This window comes from Aquila chrysaetos, chromosome 15 (genome assembly GCF_900496995.4).
Source record: "Aquila chrysaetos chrysaetos chromosome 15, bAquChr1.4, whole genome shotgun sequence".
Taxonomy (NCBI): domain Eukaryota; kingdom Metazoa; phylum Chordata; class Aves; order Accipitriformes; family Accipitridae; genus Aquila; species Aquila chrysaetos.
The window spans coordinates 18750450-18770028 of record NC_044018.1 but is presented as its reverse complement, the minus strand read 5'-3'; the positions used below and the strand labels follow the sequence as shown (position 1 = coordinate 18770028).

The following is a 19579-nucleotide window of genomic DNA, read 5'->3' as shown; positions in this document are numbered from 1 at the left end:
CCAGCATTTCGTCCCCTCTTACTGTTGCCCTCTCAGCCTACTATCTGCACCCTGCTCAGTAAATTCAATGTAAATAAAAAGGGAAAAAGGGACATATTAAAAGGTCATTTAATGGCATTTTCATTTGTTAGGTGCGACAAAGGATGCAATGGATTATATTATAAAATGGTGCAAAAGGCAAACGGGTCTCTACAATGTTCACTTCCCAAATGTAATGAGATTTTTCTCTGTTTATGACTTGTCTTGACACTGGAATCCAAAAACTGCAGGGAACAAGTGTTTGTAGTCTGAATAACCTGACCCTCAGGAAGAGAATATCAGCAAATGTAGCCAGGTATGAGAGCCATTTCTAAAATCAACAGAGGAATTCAGACAAGTTACATCGAAATTGCATTGTTTCAGACAAATGATATGACATTTCTTTGCTGGGAATTCTGTGAGTATTTTGGGTGACATGTTTTTAACATATCAATTATTCAGAACTATTATTTAGTGTAAAATATATTTGGCTTCATGCAACCTTTTAAATAACAGTAAGCAAACCAGGAAAACATTTGCAGTAAAAACTAAGAAAATAGGATAGGCTTAATAATTCTCTTTAGACTGTCAAATGGCAACAAATCAATGGGGGAAGAAAAAAAAACAGTAGACTAATTTGAAAAAAAAAAAAAAGCTATATCAATACAACTTCGTTGTTGAAATCCACAGGGAAAAAATGTTGTTCAGCTACTAGAATTAGAAGTACCCTTCAGATCCCATGTGGAAGGAAATACCTGTGACCCATCAGGATGTGGAGGGTCAGGCACTCTGATTGCAGGTAAGGCTGAGCGAGCCAGCGCAGGGGGCATAAGGTCAAAAGAAAGAGGCGTACTTAGCTCTGCCCGCTGGTTTGAAGAGCTGCTTGGAGAGGTGTTGATATAAATAGTCCCTTGCTTTTCACACACCATCTCCATATCCTGCACCGATGCTGGGAGTAGCAGAATGAATGATTTCGTGGGAGGGGAAAAAATGGGAATTGAAGCACTTTCTATTAAAGTCTATTAAACAATGCAAAGCTGCTTCACAAGAAAAAAAATTCTGTGTATTTTACCCACAGATGTCCAACTGCAGCTTTAGTCACACAGTCAAGCAGTATAAAAAATGATCAGCTGACCATCCCAGAGAGTCTGAACAGTATGCAATTCAGTCAGGAATGCCATATAAGCAAAAAAAGTTAGCAAATACTAAAAAATTGCAGATAAGTGGAATGTTTCCTGGCCAAATCACAAATTCCTCAAATGCTAACATTTATCCAATTTTTGGTTCAGAAAATAATATTGCTTGACCAACTCTACTTTTGATGCTTAGCTTTCAGAGTTTTAAAACACTTTTCAAAAGACAGTTACTTTCCTGTACCTCTAGCAGGGCCTATCCATATTTTGAGCATATGCTTTCCTAGATAACACAGAAAAAAACCCTCAAAACACTCAAAGCATTGTGTTTTCCTGAAAAATGGTTAAAATTAGGAATTGTTCCACAGAAATTAATACAGCTACACAGATCGAGCCACAGGTCACATCTTTGTATTCAGACTACATTACTTACTACGTTAAACAGTTCTGCCTTTTTCCTCTTCCTACTAGGGGAAGGCTCAAACTGGACATATATCTACAAATTTCATGCAATAAAGATGGAAAATTTAGGGGAGCAGATACTAAACTGCAGTGTTTTTTCAGTGGGAGTTATGATAGCTTCTCAATTTCATAAGCAAAGAGGTACAGAGCCTCTCAAGTATTAAGTCCTGCTCCTTGTAAGTGCTGTTCATCTTCTAAGAAAACAATTTGTAGAAGAGTGTATTTGGTTCAATGATCATGAATTTTGTATCAAAGTTATCAGTTCATAGCTTTAATGCTCAAACAGTTGTTCTTAGTGTTCTCAGCTAATTGGAGAAATATTTTCCATTTAATTTAGAAAACTCGTGATTTCTATGACAGCCTCAGAAATATTCTTTTGAGAAACAGGGCTCTTTTCCCAGCATCAGAGGTAAGGGAAACCCTATGGCCCAGCAGCTACGGAAACAATTTTGGGCTGGATAGCATTCCCACTTGTTGGCAACTTTCTGTGTGCTTTGCAACAGGGAATTCCTAAAAAAAACTCCAAAAGTAGTGTATGCTCATATGTACTCCACATGCAAATAGGAAATAAATTGGTGAAAAGAAAAGACAAAAGATAGGGGAATTCAGAGAAAGGGTTGAAACTCCCTCTCCATCAAGTAGAGTAAAGTTACTACAACCCCAGGTGAGCATTATTGCAAAAGAGGTGATGAAAGTGTCCCTGTCTCTGACGCCTCTCTTTGCCACAGCGTCCCCGTTGCTGTGCTGGATGGGGCTCTGTGACTGCTCCACACGTACATGCTCCAGCCTACACAAAGACGCCCGAGCATCCCGTGGTACCATCCCGTACCATCTTTGTGACTCAAGCTGAACGGACGAGAATTACTAAGGCACTTGGCTTGAGGCTGTGGCGATGGGAAGCTCAGTCTGAACCAGTCGCACCGTCCTCCCGCTTTGCTGGGGTCATTGGTTGCTCGCTCTGGGTGTGCTGGGGGAGCCTGGTCCTGAGCGGGAGCCGGAGCTCAGCAAGCAATTTGGCAGTCTGCGCATGCCCTGCGAGAGTTTGAATTTGGTGTCTGGTCGTTTGGCTAGCAGAGTTAATGTTATTGCAAAATAGTGCAGCATGAAAAAAGGGCTGTGAAAATATATGACTATTGATTTGGTAAAGGAAAGCGAGCGGATTCGTTAAATACATACTCTGGTATGCATACTTTTGTGATAACAATCATTACTTATCCCTTAGACATTTATGGCTGCTTTAGAAATTTTATTGTTGTATAAATTCATACTTGGGCACCTTATAAAAGTAGAGTTTTGACAGTGTAATAGTCCATAAAGAAAACACGGTTTCAAGAACTGGACTACAGATTTTGTGGTTTGCCATCATAATGCAGTGCCACTCAAAAAAAACCCAAAACCAGGTTTTGAGACCTTGAATGGCCTTTCATGATATGAAACCAGGCCTTCTTCCTTCCTAAAAGCACTCTTTGAAAGTGGATCATTAATTTGATATCAGGTTAATCCAGCTGCTTCCTCTCCATATATACATTCGGTGAATTTGAAAGCCTTTCTAAAACATTACCAACAGAAAATGCACTGTGAAATTCAGCAGGTTTCCAGTACACAGAATTTCAGCTCTGCAATTTTTCCCCTCAAAGTGCCACAAGAGGTAATGTATTAATCATTTGCCAAATTCCTATTTTCAAATCCAAGCTGTTTATTTTTTTTAGTTATTTAGTTGCATGAGGACAGAAAATGTCTTTTATCACTTTCTAATATATTTCATACATGTTCAAGATAAAAAGCAGATCAGGCCAAATGTTCAGCAAATTAGAAGAAAAACATTCACTTTCATGTTGTTTACAAGGTGAAGTTCAAACCTGCAAAACTACTTTAAGGTAAAAATACTGTCATTCACTTATATCTAAATAGTCCAGGCAGACTACTGTAACAAGATGGTTGCATATCATTTTGAATAACGTATTAATAAAGCCAGTTGTAAATTGTGACGGTGGCTGTGCAGGATAACTATGAATCTTAGGCACTAATACAGTAATTAGTATTAAAAGGAGCTGTGGCTCAGAAGGTTTACTACTGTACTTCTAATTTGTAGGTAGAGTCTATAACAAAATAATAATAACTTGAACTGAAAATCCACAACAGTCTTCATACTTAATCAAATAATGCTGCACTAATTATGTTTGTCACAAAAAGTTAATGCCTTGGAAAAGCTGTTTAATGTTTATAAAAAAGCCTTAGGAAGACAACTTCTTAACCTTATAGCATTTTAGTCACCACTAATTGTTGAGTTTTGCGTGAAACAAATATTGGATATTTATGGGAATTTCTTATGCCTTTTCCACAGCGCTCCAAAGTGAAATTGCTGCTGGTAAGATCCTATTAAGCTTATCTGAAATACAGCGGCGCCAGCAAAAAAAAAATGTGTTTGTGAGTTTTTAGGTACGTGTAGTTGTTGTGTTAGGATCCTTCAAAGAAATTTTTTTCTTTTTTTTGCTTATGCTCCATTTACAAAGGGGCAAATGATTGAATTTGCTTCACTGAATTGAACTTATACAGCTTCCTGCTGGGTTCTGGGGAGCATTTATGGAACACCACCTGGAGGGCAGCTGCTCTTTTCTCCTAGCCCTGAATATCATTAAATTTCAGCAGCAACATGACACACTGTAGAAAATTTTGTTTTAAGGCTGCACTCTTCTGTGCTGTTGTTGTCAAGAGTAGAGAGAAGCGGGGGGGCATTTCTGGAAAGAGAGAGTGATAGATTTCATTCCTTGTCAGCAAGTGCCCACAACCAGGAAAAGCAGGACTGGAAGTATAAAAAGGACTCTTTTTTTTTTTTTTTTTTTTTTGGGGGGGTGGGGAAGCCACTAGAAAGTCATGTATTTCAAAACAGTACATTGTCTTTGTGTAAATATAAGTACTTATGCCCTGTGCTGAAGCACTCACAATTTAACTTCGTATTTGAGCTGTAGAATGTCTTCACTTAAAAAAGGAGAGCAATTGCTAACCTTATCTTGCACATGGAGGTGACATTGGAGCTGCCCTAAGAACTCATTTTCTTGTAACTATTTGCTTAAGCATTTCACTACCAGATTAAGCCTGAAGACAACACTGCAGTGAAATGCTGTGAGACACTGCTCTATGCCTGTGCCTTCCAAAGGGGCAAGAAACTGTGGCTCAGACCCTTTGTGGGGTTTACACATTTTGAACAGGTTTTTTTTTTCATTACAGTTAAGAAACCTTTTGTATTAAGAGCAGAGGTAAGATGGGACCAGCTTATGGCAGTTCACTGTGCTTCAGGGTTTTTTCCCTCCTCTAGTTTCCAGCCTTTAAGTGCCAAACCCAATATGAAGAGCGGACTGCATTCCCCTGGGAATTGCAGCATATGGCCCAGCTATCTGTGTGCTTCTCGTATTCCCTGAAGTCTACATCAGTCATCTTGCTGATGCTAACAGGAAGCTTGGCACAATGATCAGAAACAACACACTATATACAGTAAATGTTATCAATGTGATTTACATCTGCTCAGTGCCGTGTTATAAAAAATCAGTGTTTTTCAGTGGAATATGACAATTAACTCCTACTTCTGCACATTTCAACCTCTGCATTTCCCTCCTGCTTTCCGTGTTGCACCTTTTCTCCTCACCCTCTTCGCCATGTGCATCGGCTCCTGATTCCCCTCTCTTTCCTCCTTAGCTTACCATTAAAATGCCTAATAGCAACACTAGTGTGGTCTCCAAAATGAGCTGGAGTGTTGTACAACTGGGCACCAACTAATATTGTTAGGTAATACAAATGATTGACATTTTCTCCTCAACGCAAAATCCAGAAATATGCAACTTTGTCAAAATCATAATGTTACGGGAAAAACATCACTTTCAACAGCAGTGAGAAATTAGTGTTACAAATGAGAAAATCTCAATAAAGAGAATATGAATAAACTTAAAATTCACATTTCTTGTTGATTTAATTTAAAGGTCTGTTTCAAATAGAACAGTTGACAGAAAGTTCTATCACTTACTTTCAAATTGAAATATCTGTGCTCTCTTTCCTACAGCAAGAAAATTTTATTTTCGAAATAACTTTAACTCTTGAGTATTAGTTGAAGGACCTGATGAGGATCAATGCTGGCAAAGCAGCTCTCATCACTGAGATTACACTGAGTAGGAGCTGGAGGACCAGCACTTCCAGTTGATTCAGAATCCTAGACTTAAATACAGAATTATTTTATTTTCTCAGGGGAGCCAATATTAGCCGATCTGAAAGCCAGGAGGGGCCTAGGTAGGAGAGAGGCAGATTCCGAGCGGGAAGTGAGGATGCTAAACGGTTCCCCAAAAGCAAATGATATTTTCTGGAATCGGGCCCACATTTTCCAAGCTCAGTGCTCGGGGAAACTAGAAAGGTTTTTTCTATATTACAAGAAAACTCATACTTAGTGAAGCCATTGAGTTTCTCTATATTTCTTCTGCCACAGCAATCTTGCTGGAAATGAAAACCTGTATACGATGAACACCAAATAATGGATTTTCAAACTAGCACTGAAATGAAAAAGATCTTTCCGGGTAAGACTGTTGTCTAGATAAAATGTAAATTCAATCTCTCTGCGAAGCAATTCTGAATAATCAGAAATGCATACAGTCACCAAAATACATTACCAGAATAACGCAGAAATGGAACAACATGACAATCTTTTTTTTTTCTTCTGATTGAGAATAGAAGTAGATGGTTCTCCCAAATAATTATCTGTTTCAAGAGAAAACTGTTCACGTGCAAAAAAAAGCGTGCTTCCATTTCATATATCTTGCTCCTTGAGTTGGCTCCAATTCTGATCTTTACCCTGGCCCCAAATGGGAGCGATTGCATTGTAGAAGCTGTCTTTTCAGACGTGACTTCTCAGCGTACTTACTCATTTAGTCTCAAGACTGTGTGGTGAAGAGTCCACAGGACTGTAATGGGGAGGATTTCAGGGTATTCCTGTTCTGCCAGGCTCACTGTGTAGCCATAGATAAATTATCTTAGCACTGGCTCAGATCTTCCTTTCCTGCTTTGGTTTGCTTATGCCTAAATTGCCAGACGAAGAGCTTGGAGAGCACTCTGAATGTGTGTGCAGCTGGTCAGCTGCCCCCTTCTTCTCTTGCAGTTTGGGAAGCGAAGAAGAAAGGAGATGCAAAGGTATGCGGAAAGGGTTGAGCAGACCTCTCTTAATCTTATTCACGAGAGATATGATTCTTTATAGTGCATTTACCCTGCAAGGTGAGGAATATACTGGACTAAGTTTGTACCTGAATGATGGTTTTGGGCATGCACTCAGGATTTGGGGCAGGTCTCTGCTTAAAAAATGGTTCCCTCCATACACTGCTTAACTGGCAGCGCAGATATTCCTCTGGCTTGCACAGCCAGCCAGATAAATTAGTCCCTTCCAGGTAAAGCACAAAACAGAAATCGGGAAGAGGTTTCTAGCTCCCTGTACCATCCTTTTCTGACTAGTACTGGTGGTGCAGGGAGAACCCCAAAACTGCAGCTCCCTTCTATAAATGGCTGATAAAAATTCCTTACCTCAGACTTCGCCTTGTTGTGAGATATCAACAGCTGTGCAAATTGCAAGTACAATTAATTATTAATTTCTGGTTTCTCATTGATTGACCATTTTGTCAAACAAACTATATGATAAGCTGTAATAAACTCTTTCTATTTGCTGCTCTGACATACAATTCCTAGTGCAGCAAAACTGAAAAAATAGGATCAAGTCTCAGCTGACTTACAAAGATCATTAGTAACCATGTCTTGTATGCAAGAACTGGATTCGGGCCATGCTGACACAAGACAATCAGTTTTCTATACTTGCAGGATGCTGTAATGAAATGCCTGATTTGATGAAGTTAGTGGCGTTATGATATTTTCATCATTGTGTAATAAAGCATCAGGAAACCTTCAAGCCTCTAATGTTATTGAATATCTTGGTGGTGTTAATACTAACAGTGTACAGTTTGCAACGTAAGGGAAGGCTAAGGGAAAGGGGAGGGAGAAAGACGGACAGTTTGGGCTTTTGGTTTAAGGTGAAGAATCTTTTCCAAATGAATGTGTTCTCCACCATCATTAAATGACTGGTACAGTCAGGGTTTTGTATGCACCTGGAACCTCCTAGCATATTCATAAATAAGAAATAGTGGATGGAATAAGTAAATGTTTCCCATTTTTACTACAAAGCAAGGGTTATTAGAAGGAACGGTATGCTGGTTTTTTGCAGTTACTTATTTTCGGTGAATATTTAGTAGTATTGCTGGATATTCTTTTAGCAACTGAAAGAACACAAGGTGATTTTCATAGGAATTAGTAATGTACTTTTATACGCATATACATTTGTAGTTCCGTAGTGGCTTTTATTTTAAAGTTATTATCCAAATTTACAACAAATTAATAAAAATGGAAAATTAAAACCAGTATTAACTGAAGTGTTGCTTTCCCAGAGTCCCAGTCACACTCAGCATATTTAATTCATTCCTGTGAATTCAGCGGGGCTTTGTGTAGAAATAAAACAAACAGCATTTCTATGTGCCTTCATTGTTTAGCTACTGTACAATTTCTTGTGACTGCTGATATTATTTATAACTAGGAGGTTTGTTTGTTTGTTTTCCATTTGGAAAAAAAATAGGCAATGAAACATTTGTTAAATTTATTTCTTTTTGAAACAATGGTAATAGAAAGATTTACATGGACGTAACAAAACAAGGACATAAAGAGCTTTGTAAAGATCTCCATATAACCTTTTTTCTCTAAGTATATACAACCAATAGCAATATTATGTGGTTTGCTGCTTTGTTCAGTAATGAAGCTCTAATTTCCATTTCCGCTGTACAGCTGTTGCACTTCTCTCACTCGGATTTTGCCAGCGCAAGCCCAAGCTCAGGACTGCCAGCGAGAGAAGTCCGCCTGGAGGGAGAAGCCAGGGCAGCCCAAGAAGCCCGCATCCCCAGCTTTTCCAAGCTGAGCTCCCCCAAAAGCGGGCAGAGGTAGCTCGGAGGGGAACACAGCCAGGGCACCTGGCAGATGTGCTGACTCGATGCTCCAAGTAGCTCCTGCCCACGCCATAAAGCTCCGCAGCTCTCTAAGAAGGAGATTACCTTGCACACCGCCGAGCTCATCGGCCTGGGCTTCGCACGTCACGCGCAGCGCTTTCACGGCTCGCAGACGGGAAAGCCCGGCTAAAGCACGCCTCTGAGTTGTTCCCTGGTGGGTGACACCTGGCTGATCTCCTTATGGCCGTGCCCTTGGCTATCTTCAACTTTGGGATTAGGAAAAGACACGGGACGAGGTGGCATTTAGGGCAAGGCCCTTCTTAGCAAAACTTCTGCAGAATTTTGCAGAATCCTGCTCACTCCGTGAGTCCTGTAAGTTAAAAATCTTTCAGACGTATGCTGCGGAGCAGCTTTTCACTTGCTCTCTAACGGTACGTACAAAGGGCAGCTGATGAGCAGATCCCAATCAGGCGAGCAGGTGGGACACGAGACTTGGTAAGTGTCTTTCCCGCAGGTCATGTTGCTGCCTCCTTCGAGGCAGCAGAGCCAACGAACACACCCTGTGTCCATTTTATAGGTTCAAATGTTATTTGGTTGTAAGTGAGGGTGAGGCCAGCTGTAGCCCTCCACTGTTCTTTAGGAGGAAGGAAAAGGTAAATGATAAATCTGTGTGTCTGCATCTATTCAACTGTGAACATGCTTGATATCTCTAACGGGCATCTTGGTATGATGTCTAATGCATACATTCTGTTATGCATTTTTGTCATGTCCTTGCTAAATTTTCACATTCTGTAAGAAGCCTGCTGGACTAAATAGACTTCCCCCCTCAAAAAAAAAAAAAAAAAGCAAATCCAATGCAATAACTATGATTATCATTCTAGACTTGGTAAAGAAAAGCTTTAAGCATATTGCATAAATTAAGTACATAATGTAACAAATCCTAAATGAGTCGTAAATAGTCTCCACCTAAGCAGGTTAACTGGCACACATGTGAGTGTGAAATATTATACAGTGAAACCTGTGTGCCCTAAGAGACTACCCTAGGGTACCGACAAATACTTTACAACATCAAATTACCCATATTAAGCGAACTGGCTCTGCAATTTAACCAGAGATGGTCTATAATTGGTTCAAGATACAACACTTTTTCCTGAGACCTGCTAAAACGCTATGGATTTCAACGTCTATAGGCCAACAATATAAATGTATAGTATTATGAATAAACTGTCACTTTGAATTGTTTTGAATTTTGTGGAAGATTTCATATCAATCAACATAAAACCTGTTAAAAGTAATTGTTTTCTTTTTAATTTCATGTAACTGGCTACTGAATATTTAATTAAAATTAAGCTAAAATTAAATTCTTGTGTTAAATTCACACATTGAATGTACACATTTCAAGTTTTCAGTACAAACAAGTAAACATTCCCATTTAAACAAGCTTAGAAACAGCCATTTCTGATATCAAATAACTGCAATATAATCTCTTATGGGATTCCCTTCACTTTTTTTCAACTATAATTTTCAGACACTTTTAATAAGAGACACATCTCTTCTAAATTGTTCTCCTGCCCTAAAAAGTGATTTGGTAAAAATGGCACTGGGGGCTCTGGATTCATTATCACACTGATTTTCCTACCCAATGAGCTCAGTTTGCAAGTAAATTTCTAACTGCCAGCTGCACAAACTCAGCCTGAGTCCTGGATCCCTTCCATCTCATGCATCACCACCAGTAATAAATATCCTGTATGCCAGAATATGCCCTCCATGGCATCTGTGCAATCCCAGTGCCATCCGTGAATTTGCACAGGTGTTGCTGGGGGCAGACGTTCAAATCAATAGGGTTACACACAAGTGGCTGAGGAAATTATCTGCCAAACAGGACTACTAGTACTACAATGATCTGTGGGATGGAAGGGACCCCGCCTGACTTGCAGAGACGGGTTTTAGTCTCCCAACCAGGAAGAAAAAAAGCGTTTCGTCTTGCAAACAAAATTTCTTGGAGGTTTGCAATGTCCGTGGAACATCCCAACACTACTTTTTATGCTGCTGCTTAGAGCATAAAATGGTTTTGCAGTGTGCATGATGCCCAAAGAACACATTTGGAATTTTTTTTGGTAAGTTGTACTTTGCAATCAGGATTATATTATGAAAAATGGTCAGTGATACATCTTGGTGTCTTAAAACATCTCCTTGTGCAAGATCAGTGTGTTGGGACTGAGAGGAAATGGCCCATCCATATCGGGGCAGTGAGACAGCGCTGTCGTCCAACGATACCTTAGGGGAGGATGGTGGAGCAATAACACACTCCAGCATGCCAGACTTGGACATGGAACATAGCTGCAAGAATAAGGTTACTTTCTGCTCGATTTTTAACTCCTGGATTGTTTCAATCAACGTACACAATCTCTTTGTCTCAAGATGTCTTTGCTGATCATGTTTTTACCAACAGTGGACAAACATCATTTCTGGAGCTACCTACGAGCAGTTCAAAGGCAGCTCCTTTGTCAGGTTTCTGTTAACGTGACCGGGAGTTGAACATCGGCTGACGAATAAGTTGAATGCTCAGCTCTGGCAGGAGGTGGGCTAGGAGGAGCTGCTCCTGCTCCCACTGACAGCTTCCCTGAGCTCCGGCTGGCCCCCTCCAGCAGCAGCGTGCCGCACCGCCGGGCAAGGGGCTACACTCTGCGCTGGCCAGCCACCAAACCACCCCCCGCGCTGCCCTCGCCACCGCTGTATCTGACGCACATACTTTTGGCGAAAAAAAAGATTTCGGCACACAAAATCAAGGTTAAGTACGTCTGGATACCTTTGTCTACGTTTAGATTCAAATCGGATGTAAATTGAGTTTTTCTGGATTTTGACTAAACTAGTTTATCCTCTCGAATGATTACTGTCTTTCGGTTAAATGACTGCACTTCACCTCTCCGTCCAAAATTCAGTTGTTACACGTGTCAGCTGCGGGTGCTTACGTACTTTCATTTTCAAAACAAAGGCTTTGTGGAAGCCAGTCTTACGCACTCTCAACTCCAAGGGCGTGCGGTAGCTAGCGTACGGTAGCTGAAAAGACAGGAGAGGATGCTATTTTCCTAGCGATGACAAGGAAGTTGAATTTTTCATGTGAATTAGCAGCTTAAGATAAAAACTCTAGGGAAGGGTAGATTCACCAAATCTTAAAAAGCACAGCCGGTGTGCCTTTTCACTATTTTACCCTGCGTTAGCTAACAGGAGGTAAGACCACAGCTTATTTTTGCCTTGTGAATGCGAGACTCAAGGAATTTATGTTTATTGCAGAAAAGATCCCTAGGAAATGTGTCTGTGATCTAACCTCAGGTGTGACCCCTCCGTTCAGAATTCATCACATGTTTCCCATTAAGACAAAACTCTCTTGACACTGTAATTCTTTCTTCCTCCATTTTGAATCTACAGCTTGAGATTGAAACCACTTCCCACACCTTGCAGAAGGTGCGTAACTCCAGTTTTCCCACACGTTCCCCATGCAAAGTCATTTTGGGCTCTCCAGACAAAAATCTGCAGCACAATTCAGAACAGGCATGAAATAAATAACTGAAAGAACACTGCACTCATAGTACTATTTGTCTTCAGAGTTAGCACAGTAAAAATCTTGGCTTTCAGTTTACTTAAATCTAACAGAGAGAGCAGGCACTGTAAGGAGAGGGAATATCCTCCGCTTTTTCTAAAACAGTTTCTTCAACAACAACTTTTTTTGCCCATATTTAACTCTTGTTTGGTAGTCAAAATCTTGCAAGAACAGCATGAGGTCAGTCTCAAAAAGATGGATCACTTCACCTTTTCAAGCACTGATGGGGGCAGATGTAAGCACATAGGGCCACATTCGGAGGCCCCGCGTTCCTGCGTGAAGCATTTTCTGCTGGCTAGCTCGAGGCCTTTGGAGGCATCTCGCCAGCTTCTTGATTCAGAGACTTCAGTGCTTTCACTGGCATTATATATTCACGCTACACTGCGCTCAGGATAACACATCCCATTCCCCTCCACCCCCCCCCAAACTGGAGCACTAGGAAGGAAGCCCAGTATAGACGCAGACCCGCAAAACCAGCCTCCATCCGAGGGGGTAAACTTTAAGCTTTCTAGTGAATCACATTTCACCTGTTTTCTCCCACTTTCTGGGATAGCCCAGCCTTCTATTGACCTAGATAATGGAAAGATGATTATTCATTTGAATTCCAAAAGAACGAGTAGTGGGCTGTTAGCTCTAACTGCTGCGCTGTAATAGGAATATACACGCACGCACACATACAATTATTGAACTGCTTTTAGAATGGTAAATTATTTCATTTTAACAGTAATATCTACTTATTCATGCACATGTCTTAATCAGATTTCTAAAATCCTCAGGATAATTTTTTCTTGAGTGTGGCTATTATTTATCAGTCTGTTTTCAGCTTCATTATCTTCCTAGCACTACCCTTCAAAATAAAAAACAATCAGAACATAACATTAACAAGCATGAGAAAACAGTAATGCTGTTTATATTTAAAATATCACTTTGAGGAAAAATTGAAATGCTGCCAAGACACTTCAGAAAATGAGATATACCAGAAAAAATAGAAAAAATGGGATTTACAGAAGTTATGTGATGCCCATAGTATTAATACGCTTCTTCACAGGAACACACGTGAAGGAGAAGAAACATCCCAGACAAAGTCTGTTGTGACGACGGCAGCTTCAATCTACACCAAAGCTTTATTAAAAATGATCTCTCCTGATCCTAATGTGTTAAATGTCAGATTCTGTCACCCTGGTGGATGGAGTCCTAGTCATCAGAATGTCTTATCAATATTGATTATATGGTTTCCATTGCAATTGACTGAAAATTTTCCAAAATAGTTCATGGCTGTTGGAAAATGATGATTCAACAAAATAACAGTATTTTATGAAAATTCATTGTTTTGTTTCATTTCACGGGAAATTGAGGAAACATTCAATTTTCATTTCATCACATTGAATTTTATGCAATTATATGACATAATAAAATCTCCCATAAAAGCTGAAACACTGACGACAAATTGAAACATTTTGACGTGTTTAATTTTGCAACACTGCACCATTACTTCTATCTGGATTCAAAACGCATGTAAAAACCTCAGAATTTCTCACGGGCAAATTTTTTTTTTTGTAATCTGAATGCTGGTATTTACAGAAAAATACTAAGAAACAGGATTAACTGAGACGCTTGGTATCCTGGTATCGTTTTAGTAAAAGTCCCAGCAGCAGTAAAGCTGCCTTCCCTGGAGGCAGCCAGCCAGCTACATATCTCCGGAGACTCCTGTCCACGCCATCACTGTGAGAAATACACTCTCACCCTTCCTGAAACCCTTGTGACACAGGTGGCTCTACAGCGTGCCCGATCTGAGCGAGTCCTCACCCAGACGGAGCAGAAAGTGCCAAACTCACAGCCCTCTCGGAAGGAATGCCCTGCCCTGCCAACAGCCGTCCTCGGAGAGACCACAGCTGACCACAGCTGCGGCACGAACTTGGGCACTCCCAAAGGTACTGCACCCTTTCCTCATGTGGTTTCTCTAAATTGTAACATCTCATGACAGGTTGAGAGCCCTGCCAGGCAAATTTTCCATTTTACCTCCTATCTCTCAAAGGATAAGCATTATTATGGGGCTAGGTCGTACCACCAGGTGCAATCACAAGGAGAGAGAGAGGTGGCAGCAAGTCTCAGAGGAAAAATCCCTCCTGGGGGCACTCATGGAGAGGCAGAGCAGTATTTCTGAAAATCCATCTTTACGATGAAGTAACTGAACCTTCTTAAGCTATGCCCTTTCCTTTCCCTCTACTCTGTACACCCGGCTGGGGTCAGGCAGGGGAAGCCACACGATACTACGTATCTGCCTCTCGTCTACTTCAAACCCCTCCTGACTCCTGACGAGCGCAGCTGAGACCTGGTATCCCCGATGTATCCATAAAGCTAGAAGAGGTGAGTGACTTTTTTTTTTTTTGTTCCTGTAATAGTGCTAGTCACTCTGCAGCCCTATGATATCATAGTCACATCATCCAAACACAGCAATTTTGCTGTGGTCTGAGGAAAATGAACCACTGTGCTAATTAGAGGATGATGTACCACGGGACCTGCTGCCCCATTAGCACCAGTTCATAGGATGCGCTCTGACAGAGGAGAGGCTGTGCCAGGGCTCATCCCTCTCACTGTCATCATGTCTGCATCCAGCCAGCAGCCATCACAAAACTTATTAAACTTTTGTCTTGCTAATAACTGTAAACGGTAGCTAGAAAAACACAAAGGGACCCACAGAACAGTATGCGAATTCATTTTCAGCACACGTTTTGCAAAGCAAAATGACCACAGATGAGTAGACCGTCGGCTTTGGATTTCATAAATTCTGCAATGAAAACAAACATGGGATTATCCGGAATAGCTGGATCCGCTACCGGCGTTCTCCAATAATCACAACACTGTTGAATAACTGGAGGCTTTCTGGAAAACAAACAAAAAAATCAGCACTGTTAGACGCTCTGTGTAAGTTTTCACCCCTTACTTAGGAGAAACCGCCTTTATCCTCTGCCTACACCACGCGGGAAACGCCTCCAGGTGGGTGCGATGACCTCCCTTTTTTCGGCTCACCTCCCGCGGGCAGCCCGCGCCTTCCCGGGGAAGGAGGGGGGGGGGGTGGCAGGGGGACGTCCCCCCCGCCCCGGGCAGGCCGCCCGCCGCGGCCCGGCCCCGAGGAGCAGCGGGCAGCGCCGCTCGGCAGGCGGGGGCCGCCGCGGCACCGCCCGCAGCCGCGGGCAACCGGACCCCCCCCGCCCCAGGAGCGTGCCAGGCCCTGCCCTGCGGCCCCGCAGCCCCGTCCGCTCCCGACGAGCCCCCGAGACGAGCCCGGGGGAGCCGGGGCGGGGGGGTAAGGCAGGGAACCGAGGCGCCTGGCGCCTTCCTCCGGGGGTTCGCGGCCCCGGCGGGGGCAGAGGGCCGCGGGCGGACCCGCGCCGCCGACCACCGCGGCCGCGCGGCGGGAGGCGCTCTCCCCCGGCGAGGGCCGCCCCGCGCACCCGCGGCGGAGGCGCAGGGGCAGGCGGCGGAGCCCGGCGCGGCGGGAAGGCGGCGAGGACGGCACCGGCCGCCCGGCCCCTCGCCCGCCACAGCGGCGGCCGCGGAGCGCCAGCGCCCCCTGCCGCCCCGAGCCGCGCGGGGCTCCGCCGCCGCCTGAGGGGAGCGGGCCGCGGCGGGGCGGGTGCGGGCCGGGTGCGGGGCGGGGGGGTGCGCCGCCGACCCGCTCCCCTCGCCACCTCGTACCGTTCCGCGCCCGGCGGCAGCCAGCGGGCGAGGCCCCCCGTGGCGCCGCTGCCTGCCGGGCGGAGGGACGAGCCGGCGAGAGCCGCCGGCCCCCTCCTCCTCCTCCTCGTCCTCCTCGGCAGGCCGCCCCCCGCGCAGGGGGTGTGTTAGCGGGGGGGCGGGGGAGGAGGGGGCGGGGGGGGGCACGCTGATAAAAGCGGTGGGCGTGCCGGTGGGCGCGGCCCCGCGCCGCCATTGGCCGGCGGCGGGAGTGATGTCACCCATATGAAACGCTGATAACTAGTTGGGCGAGGAGCCGGGAGTTTTGCAGAAGGGGGAGCGCGCGCGGCGCGGCGGGGCAGGGCGGGCGGCGGCGGCGCGAGGCCGGGGCACGGGCAGAGCGCGGCGCCGAGCGCACGAGCCCAGCCGCGCCCCAGCCCGGCCCGGCCGCAGCGGGGCCGCCGGGGCTGCGGGCGGCAGCGAGCGCCCGCCCGCCGGTCGGTCGGTCGGTCGCCCCGCGGGGGGGGCTGCGCCTCGCAGCGCGGCGGAGAGAGCTCGGCTCGGCTCGCAGCAGGGGCAAGGTGCGGCGGCGGCGGCGGCGGGAGGGGGCGGCGGCGGCGGAGCGGCTTTGTTGGCTCGGAGGGGAGCGGCGCGGCGGGAAGAGCGGCGCTTCGGCGAGAGCCCACCATGGTGCAGCAAGCGGAAAGTACGGAGGCGGAGAGCAACCTGCCCCGGGAGGCGATGGACACCGAAGAGGGCGAGTTCATGGCTTGCAGCCCGGTCGCGTTGGACGAGAGCGATCCGGACTGGTGCAAAACGGCGTCGGGGCACATAAAGAGACCGATGAACGCGTTCATGGTGTGGTCTAAGATCGAGAGGAGAAAAATCATGGAGCAGTCGCCGGACATGCACAACGCGGAGATCTCCAAGCGCCTGGGCAAGCGGTGGAAAATGCTGAAGGACAGCGAGAAGATCCCTTTCATCCGGGAGGCGGAGAGGCTGCGGCTCAAGCACATGGCCGACTACCCCGACTACAAATACCGGCCCAGGAAAAAGCCCAAAATGGACCCGTCGGCCAAGCCCAACGCCAGCCAAAGTCCCGAGAAAAACGCGCCCGCCGGCAGCGGCGGCAGCAAGAGCGCCAAGAGCTCCAGCAAGAAGTGCAGCAAGCTGAAAGCCTCCTCCGCCTCCTCGCCCCCCAAGCCGGGAGCCAAAGCCGCCCACCACGGGGACTACGCGGGGGACGAGTACGTCTTCGGCACCCTGAAAGTGAGCAGCAAGACGGTCAAGTGCGTCTTCATGGACGAGGAGGAGGAGGACGACGACGACGAGGACGAGCTGCAGCTGCGGATCAAGCAGGAGGCGGAGGAGGAGGAGGAGGACGAGGAGCCGGGGCCGCAGCAGCTGCGGCGGTACAACGTGGCCAAAGTGCCGGCCAGCCCCACCTTGAGCTCCTCGGCGGAGTCCACCGAGGGGGCGAGCCTCTACGAGGAGGTGCGGGGCGGCTCCGCGGCGGCGGGCGGCGGCAGCAGACTCTACTACAGCTTCAAGAACATCACCAAGCAGGGCCCGCCGCCGCCGCAGCAGCAGCCGCCCGGCCTCTCGCCGGCCTCCTCCCGCTCCATCTCCACCTCGTCGGCCGGCAGCGAGGAGGCGGACGACCTGCTCTTCGACCTCAGCCTCAACTTCTCCCAGAACGGCCACGCCGCCGCCGAGCTGGGGGCGGGCGCCGCCGCCGGCAACCTCTCCCTCTCGCTGGTGGACAAGGACCTGGACTCCTTCAGCGAGGGCAGCCTCGGCTCCCACTTCGAGTTCCCCGACTACTGCACCCCGGAGCTGAGCGAGATGATCGCGGGCGACTGGCTGGAGGCGAACTTCTCCGACCTGGTCTTCACGTACTGAGCGGGGGCGGCGGCGGCGGCCAGGGCGGGCGGCGAGGCGGCGGCGGAGCTGGAGCTGGAGCGGCGCGACGCCGGTGATGCTGATGATGATGATGATGCTGATGATGATGCTGATGATGATTAAAAAAAAAGTCTTGTTTTCTTTTTAAAAAAAAAAAAATCTCGCAGTTAGTTCCGAGCCCGGGAGTTGTGATTTTATTTTATTTTTTTTTAAATTTTTGTGTTTTTTTAATTTTTATTGCATTTGGTGATCACAACAACAACAGCAAAGGCAAATGGGACTGGGGGAAAAAAAAATGATACAGAAGGCGCTGTTTGAAGCTTGTCGGTCTCCGATTGAAGTCTGGAAGATGGTCTGCAAAGAAGTCTTTTGGCAGCACAACTGTTACTCAAGGGGGTTTGTGGATTTTTTTTTCTTTTCCCGTGAGAGATCTTAAAGAACTGTTCTGATTATTGTTATTTTTTTTTTTTTTTTTTTCCGAAAGGGACCATTGCAACTTTTTTTGGAGGGAGAAAACTGATGTCTTCTATGCATCCGATTCTTAACAAAGCTGCAGGGAGCTTGAAAAAATGCAGACTGTACAAACGCTTACAAATAACTGAACTGACTTAAGATCAGAGTTTACTTTTCAGATCAAATTGTTTATGGTTTTACAAATGTGATTTCTACTTGCCAACTTTTTTTTTTGTAACTTGTTCCCTTATACCTCCTTGATTGAATACCAGACAGCCTAGACCTCAGTACAAAAAGGTATTGAAACATTTTTGATACATAACAGACCTCAGTCTTTTTTAAAAATTAATATATTTTCAGGCGTATTTTTGTACAGTGAAAAGGGAACATTCTTGCTGTGTTTTTTCAGTAAGACTTTTCAGGCACTTCTTCCCTTTTATTTTCTTTTTTTTTCTCTGTTTTTAGCATGCAAGTTTGTTGGTACGTTACGTCCTGGTTTTAAAAGGATTAAAATTTTAAAAAAATAATCCTTGCATCTAAAGGCCTTGTGGTTTTAAAAAAAAAAAAAAGAAACAAACACTTTTTTTGTACAGCTATAGTTCAGATTTGTTCAATATTTGTAGGTAAAGATTTATTGAAAATGGTGATATAGACCTCAGAGCTGTTATCTTAGTTTAAAAGATTGTATATGTACTGTACTATAGTAGGACTTTATGTATCTCATACGCTGTGATATGTGGATGGGGCCCCAGATGGAAGGTATGAAACTGGATTCTCGATTTTAGCAAAAAAAAAAAAAAAAAAAAAAAGAAAAAAGGCACATAGTTAAAAAAGTTTCTCATGTTGTGCAATATAATCTAAAGTACAGACCATCTGCATATTTTGTAGCAAATGATGGCAAAAGCAGACTTGTGCACTGTCAACATCATAGCCTGTTTTTTTTTTTTTTTTTTTTTTTTAAATGCTGAAAGTCTGTATCTTGACAATTTTAATAAATCAGCTGGAACTGATAGAAACTCGTATCGCTATTAGTGTCTGTAGAAGTAACGCTGGAGATGCCATGTTGTCACCCCTCGCCCGCGGAGGAGCGGTAGCTGTAGGCTGTTGTGCGTGCCCGTAGCTAGAGGGGAAGGAGAGCGAGGGCTGCTGCTTTTCTTTTCCTGGCCTTTTTTTCCCACCCCCCGTCGCCCTTTTTCCCCCCCGGTTTAGCTCCGCGGGGCGGCGGGGGTCGCCGTCAGGCGGGGCCGGGGCTCGCCCGGGCCGGGCCGGGAGGCAGCAGGTTGGCTCGGCCCGGGGATTTTCGGCTCTCCCGCCTTTCC

At 45.2% G+C, this 19579-nt stretch overlaps 1 protein-coding gene across 1 annotated transcript; it reads left to right on the top strand.

Annotated features, from left to right (window-relative positions):
- The first annotated feature begins 16492 nt into the window (after positions 1 to 16492).
- Positions 16493 to 19270, top strand: SOX11 (SRY-box transcription factor 11). The gene has a single exon (XM_030038038.2). It carries the CDS (start codon positions 16593 to 16595, stop codon positions 17805 to 17807), a length of 1215 nt encoding a protein of 404 aa, XP_029893898.1. The 5' UTR covers positions 16493 to 16592; the 3' UTR covers positions 17808 to 19270.
- The last annotated feature ends 309 nt before the right edge of the window (positions 19271 to 19579 follow it).